General features: G+C 28.4%; 1 protein-coding gene across 1 annotated transcript; it reads right to left on the bottom strand.

Annotated features, from left to right (window-relative positions):
• Positions 1-3,341: 3,341 nt before the first annotated feature.
• LOC135957387 (putative leucine-rich repeat-containing protein DDB_G0290503) lies at positions 3,342-8,676 on the bottom strand. Its single transcript, XM_065508124.1, has 2 exons — positions 8,543-8,676; positions 3,342-6,824 (listed from the first exon to the last, which is right to left on the bottom strand). The coding sequence occupies exons 1-2, from the start codon at positions 8,607-8,609 to the stop codon at positions 5,239-5,241; spliced, it is 1,653 nt and encodes a 550-aa protein (XP_065364196.1). The 5' UTR covers positions 8,610-8,676; the 3' UTR covers positions 3,342-5,238.
• Between the last annotated feature and the right edge of the window lie 3,650 nt (positions 8,677-12,326).

Below are 12,326 nucleotides of genomic sequence, written 5' to 3'. Positions count from 1 at the left end.
CTATACCGTTTACACCGCTGTTTTCTGACATTTAGCAAGATTTCATTTAATAATAAAAACAGCTGACTAACAAAACCCGCAGTAAATAAGTAAATTTTTAGTATTATAATTTATAAATTTAACTTTTATTCATATTTGCATCCATTGAAAATATTTATCAAACGCTAAAATTGTTCCGCACTTTTTATATTATTTTTTTATTTGTATCTGTCAAATTTTACTTGTACAGTGCTGTATTTTTTAGTCCGTTATGAAGAAATTCACGGTTGCATCACTTGGTACTGAGTAGATTTGAGGAGATTTCCCCAAAATCTAGTCACGAAGTAGATTTCATTTTGTATGGGAAATCTCGTCAAAATAACTAGATTTGGCTCGAAATCTCATGTGTACTAGATTTCGCTTCGGTGTAAATGCACTATAAGGCCCAACTATAATGTGCATAAGCTAGCTTAAGTTAATTTTTGTTCTATTGTGATCGTTGAAAATGCAAATGAGGGTATGGGTAACATTTAATAAAAGGTACAAAATATATAGCAAAATTTTTGTCAGAAAAGAAAACATCATTAGTTTACACATTATTTCTTGCGCATAACAACTGATCTGATAACATTTTCCTTTTAGTAATTGTTAAGCACTCTATTTTCTATTATCTGGTAACTCACTCGGAAACTAACGGAACTTTTATACGTTTCTTAATCACATCTGAACAAAGTCACATGTGAACAGTATTGTCCCTCAATAGATTTTGTGGCAAAATTAAATTAAATTTTGATATTACAAGAAAATTAAGTAAATATAATCCTTTTAATTTCTTTATTAAAAAAAAATACAAAACAATAAATACACTTCAATAAATTTTGAGTTACTTTACAATGAATAAAGCTATAAATTCAGTTTTGATGAAAAACATCCTAGAAGATATACAAAATTGCGTTTCGTATCGTTTAATTGCTAAAAAAATACAAAGTTTCTATCGGACTTTACAATAAAATAAAAAAACAAAATAACTTATCAGTCCCACGACATTGTGGTGGTCGTAAACTGAAGCTATCTTCTGCTGTTGCTCGAATTTCAAGGAGCTTAATCGTTTTAGGAGTCACACATACTGCAGTTTCCACTGCAATTAGATTAATTAAGTGCTTAGAGAGGCCCATGGAGTCAATATCAGTGACAAAACAATTCGAAGATGTCTTAAAAATAACGGACTTAAAGCAAGAGCGTACGAAAACTTCACCATTGACGATTGAAAACAATTTACTTGGTCTGATGAAACTAAAATTAATAGGGTGGACACATTGACATGGATTGTTAAACGCGTTGAGATACAAGATCGCAACATATGTCAAACTATGAAATTTTAGGGGTGGATTAATCATGTTTTGGAGATGTTTTCGTGACAATGAGCCCGGTATACTTCAATGGTATTATGAGTGCCACAGACTGTATTACCATAATGGTGGCTTCTTATCTCCCGAGTCTGGATATATTCGGTGGTGAACGCGGTCAACAAGAAATATTTATGCAGGATAATGACCCTAAGAGCACCGCGAAAATAACAAAAAAATTTTTTGTTGATAACGAAATCAAACTGGTCGAATGAGCACCTCTGGAAAAATTTTAAACGGAACATTTTTGCCGAAAAAGACTTTCCAAGACCCGTAATGGAATTGTGGGAGCGATCCTGTCTAGCAAGGCAAAATATAAGCCCAAACATATCAGAAAATCTTTTAAATAATATGCCAGAAAGCTGTAAAAAATCACGTGGTGGTCATACAAAATATTAATTTTAAAATTACACTGTTTTTTAAACAAGGGACAAAACTGTTCACACCGACTTTTGTTTTAAAAATAGTGGCCCATAATCATAGTCAGAAATAAAGTATATTTTAATAGAAATAAAGTCGTCTTTACTTAAGAGTGGACTTTAGGTCTATCATAGACTAAGTTAAAGTATACTTCTGACGTTGAAGTCGACTTTAAATATAAAACTAGCTGAAGCGGTTATTAACTCGTTTAACAACAGCATCAGCTGTTCTTCACCAAGTAAAAAAGTTCGGCAGAAAGTAAAAAATATTTATGTTACAAGATATTGGCAGAAATTTTGCAATTATTGAACATTTATTAATTAAATTAGTACCAAAATATCCTAAATATGATATTAATCTTATCTTCTCCATTTTTCCACCACAAACAACTTTTTTCTTTAGTTGTCCCGGTTACTTTTATTGTTTACCTTTATTGTTTTTTTTTAATTTTATATGTCAGCTGTTCAGCGTTGCCACTTGTCTGTATTTTGTTGTATATTGTATGAAAACATTTTCTAAATTTGCGGTGGCACCCAGTTAAAGTCGGTCCAATTTAAAACATACTTTAATTTTGACTATAGTTGCAAAATAATTAAAAGCAGGTTTTTATTTTAAAGTTGTTTCTAAAAAGAACCGACTTTAGTGTTTGACTATGATTATGGGCCAGTATATTGTATTTAATCCAATTTTTAAATTTATATTTTGTTTATTGTATGAGTTAGTAAATTTATACTCTTTTGAAATTAATTAATATTTTTCATATATAAAGTGAATAATAAAATTCTTCCGTAATACAAAAATGTCGGGACTTTTTGTGAACACTTTTATCTTCTACTGTAAATCTTAATATATGTATGTATATTGAAATTTCATATCAATAGCGGTAAATGTGTATGTGTAGTTACAAAATCTTTCGGTACCGAAATCTCTTATAAATCGAAATTACAATGAAACAAAATTATTTTTTTTATATAATTAATGAATTAAAGCAATTCTTAACTTTTTTGAAGAAATAATTTTATTAAAAATTTAAGACTACGAAAAACAGCTTTGATGAATGAAGTTTTTCGAATGAACATGTCAGCGATTTTGAAGTGTAAACGACGCCTTCAGTTTTATCACAAGATGACTTAAGTGACTTGATAAAAGACCCTGACCTTTCGAAAGAGAGATAGAAGCTGCCGGCATCTAGACTGAAGGAAAGAAATATTTTAACTCAGTGTATGAAAATCTCATTTTATCGCGGTCGCGAACAAGAAATTCTACCATTTATTAGCTCAGAAATTACATTTTATTTAAATAATCTTTTATTTTATTTGGCTTTAAAAATATTTGCGGTACTCATAATGTAGATTACTTGGCCTAGTAAAAAAGCAGAAAAGCTTTTCTAATGTATTTTGTTTTTATTTTTTTGATATTGTGCTCTTTTACTACATTACCAGGCCAAGTACTCTACATTGTGAATACCACTAATATTTTTAAAGCCAATGTAATATATGAGCATAAAAGTATGTAAGGTGGAATAAAAGGCCAGCATTTAAATGTATAATTTTGGAAAATTTAATGTTCCTGTGTATAAATGTCTGATATCCGGTACTTAACCAACTATGCCATTTATTTGTCAGTCTATGTTAATTAAAATGTTTAACTTCATCGATATTTTTATTTGTTTTATAAATTTCTTTTACTAGAAATTAAACTGAAAATTGGTATTCTAATTTTGTCATTGCCATAAAGTTAAGAACATGGACAGAAAATAATCGTAATACTGTTCTTTCAGAAGAAAAGGTTACGCGAAAATTACATTTATCTGTTTTAGGGAATTTTTAACAATTATCGTAAGATATATGTACGTCAACGTAACCAATATAAATGAGAAACATATATATTTTTTGGTTATAAATAACAAATATGTACCTATAGCAACAAAAAATTGTTTGGTTACCAATAACCATTAATAATCAAAAGTGGTTTAATTTTTATGGTTATTTAAATAATATTTTACTTATAAAATAAATAAACATTTCTTATAAGACTGCTCGTTTTGTTTACTTTGTCAAATACATATACAGTAATTTTGAATTACCTGCACAACCAACTTTGCACGATATTTTGTGCAGGTAAGTTAAAAGTGCATTTAACATCAGTTAACTGCTCATTGATGCTGGTAAGTGCATTTAAGTTTACTGCCCAAAAAAGCAGCTATCGGCAAATAATTTACATGAAGTTTTGTGATGTTTCCCTTTAAAAATAACGACAAATTTGGTATTTTAACTACTTTTAAAATTATTAAGAAGTTTTCAACACATTTTTTTATTCAAAATCGTATTTTTCTTATTTTTAATTTAATTTTATATTAAGCAGCTAAATGAAATTTTTTTCATGAAAACCAGTGCAGGTATCAACAATGCACTTAAATTAACGAATTTGTATGGAGTTTGATAAATAAATATACAAAACACACGTTTTGTGCACTTATATGCAAAATGCTCTTAAGTGAAAGGCAAAACTACTGTATTTAAATTCCTTGCCCTATAAACTCATTAGAAATGCATCCATTACATCAAGGCGAATTCATACAAGGTGGTGTCAGTTCTACAAAAACAACGATTGGTCTTAACAAATGTCAAAAAACAAAAATGAAAAATTAAACATAATATAGTGTAGATAATTGAATAGTGAGGGCTTTACTTGTTTATGTAAACAATAAATATTTTGTTAATAAGCTTAGAATATGTAGATATTTAAATATAAAAACAAGCTTTGACAGTTGTTAGAACCAAAAAGCGACAAAACAATTATCAGCTGTTTGACTGTCTCCACCTTGTATAAATTCGCCTTGCATTACATCTAAAATACGATATCAAGGCTGTTAATTTGTTCGCGTTATTTATCTTATACCTGTTACGTCTCTGGTTCAGAATATAAAAATATGTATAGGGAATTGATAATTCGTGGATATATTAGAATTATTATCAAGATATATGTAGGGGCCGATTCATCTTGGAATTAAAATTGTTCAGTAAAAAATTGGCTTAGGTTTCTATTTACAGATACATCCATCAGAACAATTAACATTATTTTTATATATGTATGTATGTCCGGTGTAAATTTTTAAAATAATTGATATAATTATATTCAGGGTTATTCCTGTTCTCATTTTCACCATTCACCTTATTTTTGAACAACAATAGTATCTAATGATACAACAATAGTATCTAATTTTCTCAGAATTTCTTATTAGAAATGTTTACACGTAATTTGTTTCACCTTAATTATAAAATTTTCGAAATTTTATTTTATATTATATTGTTGTAATTATGCTTTCAAAAATAGGGTGAATGGTGAAAGTGAGAACAGGAATAGCCATGATTATTTAATAAATTTCTTAAAATTATAATATAATTTTCTTCTCCGTGCTTAATAACAAACTCTAGGATCTCCAATTGGGTTTTATTAGTTCATCGACATGATTTCGTGACTTAATTTCTATTATTTCGGTATCAACATCATTTTTTATGGCCAACACTTGATTGTCTTTGCACCAAATTCTATTAAATCCATTATCTCGAAGATTTTTGTTGGCGTAAAGGAATAGGGAATAAATTTCATTTTCAACAAAGTCTTTTAATTGTATAAACTTAGTAGATGAATTTAACTTCAATTTGTTGCGACTTGAGAGAAATTTTGATTTCGTATCGCTGGTTTTAAATTCAACCAAAAGTGAGACATTTTGACAAAATTCGCTCAAACCTTTACGCTCCATAATACGAACATTGACGACATCCTCCCGATTTATGCACATAGACATTTTGGAAGCCAAAACTATTACAGTATTTTCTAATGGTTCTAGTATTTGGTCGGTGGGTAAATCTCTAATGAGAACTTTACCATTATTGCGATCATTCAACTTTTCTTGGGAATTTCTCAAACTTTCCTTTGATCCTGGAGTGACCTTTTCTAATTGAGTTGTTGATCTGAGTCCCCGAATGAGGCCATCTAATTGTTTGTTGTATTCTGTAAGAGCTGTATTTTTTGCTATTTCTATTTCAAGATCTAAAGACAACAAATTTAGCTTTTCTGATTCTAATTCATTTCCATCTTTTAAAGATTTTAATTTCTGATTCTCCGCCATTAATTGGGTACATTCAGCAATTTCTTTTTCCAACTCTGTGGTGACATGTTTTAGTTTTTGTTCCACTATGTTTACATTATGATTAAGCTCCAATATTGTCTGATCAGCTTCGTCTTGTTTCGCTCTCAATGATGAGTTTTCCATCGCAAGTTCTTTGCATTTATCATCAAGCCCTTCATTGTCTAATGAAAGCTGTGTACATTTTGAAATTTCGTTTTCTAACTCCAACGATGTTTGTTTTAAATGTTCTTTCAAGTTCTCGAGTTTGACATTTAATATCGGAATTTTGGAATTTTCTTCAGATAGTTTAGAATTCTGTGTATTTAGACGGTTGGTTATCTGTTTGAGTTGTAGTTTCAATGTACTGATTTCATCATTTAATTCAGGTATTTTTGAATTTTTTTCCAATATCTGATTACAATATGCAGTTTTCTCTTCCAACTTTTTCGAGAATTCTTTTAATTGAGTTTCTGTTTTTGCGAGTTTTTGATTTAATTTGGGTATAATTGAATTTTCTACCGATATACGATTGCACTCATTTTTTTGTTTATTTAACTCTTCGGATATCCTTTTAATTTCTAAGTTTAATTGTGAATTTTCTTTCAAAAGTTTATTGTAATTTCTATTTGTATCATCAAAATTTGTTGAAGCTTTTCGCAATTGCATTTCCAAGTTGGTGATTTTTTCATTTAATATCGATGTTTTTGAATGTTCTTCCGTAAGTGCTGAATTACGTGACTTAAGTGTCAACATTAAAGAATTATACTGTGCTTTAATTTTTTTATTTTCCTCTAAGGTTGATTTATATTGTTTTTCCGAATTCGTGTATTTTGTTTCTAAATTATTTAATATTTTGGACAATTCAGCAAATTCAGTATGAACATCTATCAAGAATAAATACAATTTTTTATTGTTATTAAAGTTATAAGTTTATTTTATAGATATATGTATGTAGGAACATTCATGGCTGATTTCGAGTACTTTTAATTACTGATCACAAAATTAGATCAGTAATCGCAGTAATTTCTTTTGTTAAAAATTTTAATTTTATTAATATTTTTTATAATTTATAGTCTTAATTTACTGTATGTATGCGTTTGTTGATTAAAAATCATTCTATTATTTATTTTCAAGGTCTATTAATAATGTCTGTGCAACTAATCGTTTTTTTCCTCCTTTGTGTTTACAAGCACATTATGCTTGTCAAAAATGTTGTTTATGTTAGCTGGAGCTGTCAAAGTCTGCCTTTTGTTTTTGTTGCGTTTGGGTTTGTTGTGGTATTCGCAATAACAAACTTTAGTGAATTTGACAGCTTGAGCTTATAAACAAGTGATCAACTGTGCTATTGACACCACCTTATTGTAAATTCGCCTTGAAATGTACGCTGTTTTCTACATTTTTCATTTCCGACCATATAAAGAATATATATTCTGGATCCTTATAGATAGCGGAGTCGATTAAGCCATGTCCGTCTGCCTGTCTGTTGAAATCAATTTTCTGAAGACCACAGATATCTTCAGGATCCAAATCTTCAATAATTCTGTCAGACATGCTTTCGAGAAGTTTGCTATTTAAATTTTAAAATCAGGGAAAAAACCAGGACGACCTCGATTTTTGACCTATATTTGAATTACTAAGTCATTAATATAGACAATATGGATATCTAGTGATAGATATAGACCATAGTAAGTTGGACCTACAATGGGTCAAAATCAAAAAAAAATTTAACCCGATTTCTTTTATCACCAAGTTTTTTTTCGCTAAATATTAAAAAAAATTTAAAAACAAAAAAAAAATTTCCTAAAAATGATTTTTTCATTTTTTGGAAAATTTTAAGGCGAATTCACAATAAGGTGGTGTCAATAGCACAGCTGATCACTTGTTTATATGCTCAAGCTGTCAAATTCACTAAAGTTTGTTATAGCGAATACCACAACAAACCCAAACGCAACAAAAACAAATGGCAGACTTTGACAGATCCAGCTAACATAAACAAAATTTTTGACAAGCACAACAAAAATAAATTTTTTTCACATAAAAATATTAAAAAAAAAATTTTACAGTATTATTTGGTGAAGGTTATATAAGATTCGGCACAGCCGAATATAGCTCTCTTGTTTGTTTTAAAAAACTCATTAGCCATGATGCATCAAATCTATATAGTAGTTAGTCAAGCATTTTTTTCTATTGACCTGTGCTGCAGAAACTTTTAGAAAAATGTTTGATAATTATATTTATAAATTTAAATCTAACAACATATTATTGCTCAACATTGCAAAAGGCGCATCAATATATTTTATACACTAAGATATGGGAAAAAGTTCAAAAAAGTCGACTTTTCATAAATTACCAAAAGTCGACTATTCAATAATTAAAAAAAGTCGAAAGTTCACTTTTTAACTATGAACCCTAAACTGAACCCGTCAGTCGCATGTCTGGCAACACTGAAATTTGTACTGATAAAACTTTCTTTGTTTGCATTTTATTAAAAACCGAATTGGGAATTCCCCCTTGTATCGCACTGCATAAATGAATTTAATATGTAAATATAGTACTTCTAAATCATTTAATATTTTTAAAACATTTCCCATACAATATTTACCTGTTAATGAACTCGACGATGAATCATTTAAACGGACGGCCGCTTTCTTAATGTTTTCTTGATTCATATTTCGTTGTTTCAGAAATAATAATTACAAATGCCAATACTTCACCAAGTGGTTATACAGAAACTACTCACTGATTTACATATGTATAAAAATTGGTCAAAACAGACATATACAAAAGTTTTGTTTCAGCTGTGCCAAACCGAATTTATACAAGGTGGAGTCAGTCAAATAGCTGATATTTTTTTTTCCCTTTTTGGTTCTAACAATTGCCAAAGTTTGTTTTTATATTTAAATATCTACATACATATTCTAAGCATACCCAATAAGCATTTTTACAAGAATTCAAGTTGAAAGCAAGTTTAATTCAAGCCTTGAATTATAGTCATAGTTTGAATAGTATTCTCCAGTAAAAAGGAAACATAAATTCAAGCCATGTTTTTTTTAAAAATATTTAATTTTTTCAAATATATTTCAAGTTTAAAGCATAATTACATTTGCATTCAAGTAAAATTCCAACAAAATTTTCAAGTGCTTGAATTTTTGGGGCGTTGGTGCTTATTGGATATTAACAAAATATTTATTTTTAACATAAATAAGTAAAGTCCTCACTATTCAATTATCTACACTATATTAAGTTTTTTGACATTTGTTGTTTTTGTAGAACTGCCACCACCTTGTATGAATTTACCTTGAGCTGTGCTTAACGCGTTGACAAGGCGAATCTAGCCAAGTGAACTGTCAATTCACTTGTGTTTATTGTGGCGAAAAATAGAACAAACCCAACCACACGCAAATTTGACAGTTCACTTATCTTAAACAAAGTACCTGTTGTTTTTGTATTTGTTGTAGTTCTGTCGTCACCTTCTATAAATTCGCCTTGCGCGGTGATATGAAAGAGAAAAAAAACGCAACAAGTAAATAAAACGCGAGCCAAGTTAGCGGCGATTTTAATAATTAAAAAACCCGGGAAGTAATAATAACCAATTAGTGGGTATTTTCAATTCAGGAAATCAGCATCGTTTATGGGAATTAAGAAAATGGTGAAGTAAAAATACGCAATTATATGTAATTTTAATGCAAATGAAAATAAAACCAAAAACAACTTAAAACCTAAAGGTAGGGTCAGACTACGCAAATTATTTGACACAAGATGTTTCATGTGTTTGATCAAAACTACATCAAATAATTCATGGGTTGATTTTGTGTTCACACTGTACACATTTATTTGCCATATTTGTTTAATCAAACTACACCGAAATACTATCAAACACACAAAGGGGAAAATATATTTGACTTGTGGTCACATTTATGGTAATATTTGTTCTAAATAATTATTAAATAAAGCTGCAAAACAACTTTAATTTCTTTCATCAATAAAAAAGACATTTCTAGAAAGTAAAATATTACCAGATTTTGCTTTACATTTGAAAGAATTATGAAATTTCAGTACTTTTATTTAAGCGTCAAATATTTTATGTTTCTAGTTTGAACAGAAAATATTTTTGCACTGCAAACAAGAAAACAGCTGAATTTGGTCAAACAAATTTATTTGCCAATATGAAAACATTCTTGTAATGTGACCAATGTGTGACCACTAAACAGCAAATATTTTCCTGCATTTTGGGTATTTTTTTATTTGATCTTGCAATTCATTTGCAAGATCAAACAGCGTCAAATAACAGCTGTTGCATCATGTGTTATCGCAAAAGTAGTGTTGCTATATCTTAAATTAAAAATCGCTAAATAATGAAAACAAATCGCGAAAAGAACACAAGCTTGAACAATTTAATAATATAATTATTAAATGTTTATTTATTAAATTATATTACTATCACAATTCATAATTGAAATTGAATGGAAATGTAATCATCATGGTGTAATGATATACAAGGTGACATTAATCAAACAGCTGATTATTTTTTTGCTCGAGTTTGTTTACAACTTCAATCTTGTCAAAATTTTTTTTTGCTGTAGTTTGTATACATTATGTCAGTTGTTTTTGACACTATAAAAGTTATTTGTTTTTGTATTGTTGTATTTGTTGCCGTAACGCATACACCTTATAATCATTACGCCATGGTAATCATGTTTTATACTTGAAAAATATTTGAAATATTAAATATTTTTCAAACAAAAAACATATGGCTTGAATTTATGTTTCCTTTTTACTGGAGAATGCTATTGAAAGTGTAATACAACTGTAATTCAATTGCTTGACTATAACTCAAGGCTTGAATTACACTTGCTATCAACTCGAATTCCAGTAAAAATGCTTATTGGGTTTTTAATACATATTATTAATCGAACACGACTTTTTCCAAACTTTTTTCATTCAGAATAAGAACATGTTCACAAATATTGTTAAATTTTATGGAAATGTTTACATTTTTTACATAAATTTTTAATTAATTCCAATTCAATCGCATTATCTAAAAATTTATAATAAAAATTTTTGTATGATACTAAAATCAAAAAAGTGAAAAATGCTATTAGACATATTCTTCTTCTGCAGTAAAAACAAAATTAAACAGATCATACTGTTTAAGAATTATTTTTTAATTACAATCAATTCATACTATTTATGTATGTATAAAAAAAAATTTTTCTTTGCTTTTAAATGCAATCTGTATAAAATTTCAGTTAATATTCCATATGTACATATGAGCAATTTTAAATTTTGAAAATAGACAAACTCCATGTATAAATAAAAAATAATCAAACATCAGACTATGTTAAATGTATAAAAATATAAATCGCATAAAATTGCAAAAATCGCAACATAGACTTCATATCTTCAATTAGTTTTTCTCCCAGTATGACATCCTAGGCTGAATGACTTTTATGTGAAGAAGAAGACTTCATTTATTGATGCAATTATTTAGTGAAAATAATTTAAATAACAAATATTCAAGAAATATTGAATATGTTTTTATGTTTAAAAAAAAAATAGTGAATTTGTGTCTTTAATTTAGTACGAAAAATATTTAAATAATCTCCTCTTATTTTTCCGCCATGCTGAGCAAATAATTTTCTGTTTTTTTCTATTTGATCAAACAATTATTTTATGAAAGTGTTGGATATAGTGTGACCACACGGCAAATATATTTACTGATTCTTTTTCGCAGCAGTTTGGTCAAACAAAAAGTGAAAAATTAAATTCAATATATGATAACAAAATTCAATAAATCTCTAATAAAATGATTACTTTACAATTCGAAATAAGTGCTTTAACCTTAAAAATATTTGCAAGATCAAATTATATATTTTTAGGTATTTATGTAGCTAGTGGTCACACTTTGTTCACATTAAGAAAATATTTTGTTTGCCGACAAATAATTTTGTTTGACTAAAATCATCTGTTTTGTTGTTTGCTCTAAATTTTATTTGTGGTCAGATTCAGGCAATGAAATATTTGACGATAAACGTCAAATATTAGCTGTGTGTGACCGTACCTTAAGAAATGCTAAAAAAATATTAATTTATAATTGGAATTCAGGTATAATAAGGCTAATTCAAAATGTTGATTTATTACGAAAAACATGTGTAGTGGCTCGTTACAAGTCGTATATATTATGAAAGTAGATAGATTTTGGAACAAAATGAGATAATCGTGCTAAAAGTCCTCCATAAAAAAACGTTGCTGATTGTAACGGGCGTTTACACACAACCTTTTCACACAACAGATTCAGACAAAATTGCAGATTTTTATAAAAAAAAAATTATTTCAAAGAGCATGGATTCATTCAACTCTAAATACTTCAAAATATTTTTTTTACA

Source organism: Calliphora vicina, chromosome 4, assembly GCF_958450345.1.
Source record: "Calliphora vicina chromosome 4, idCalVici1.1, whole genome shotgun sequence".
NCBI lineage: Eukaryota > Metazoa > Arthropoda > Insecta > Diptera > Calliphoridae > Calliphora > Calliphora vicina.
This window is presented reverse-complemented; position numbering and strand designations above follow the sequence as displayed.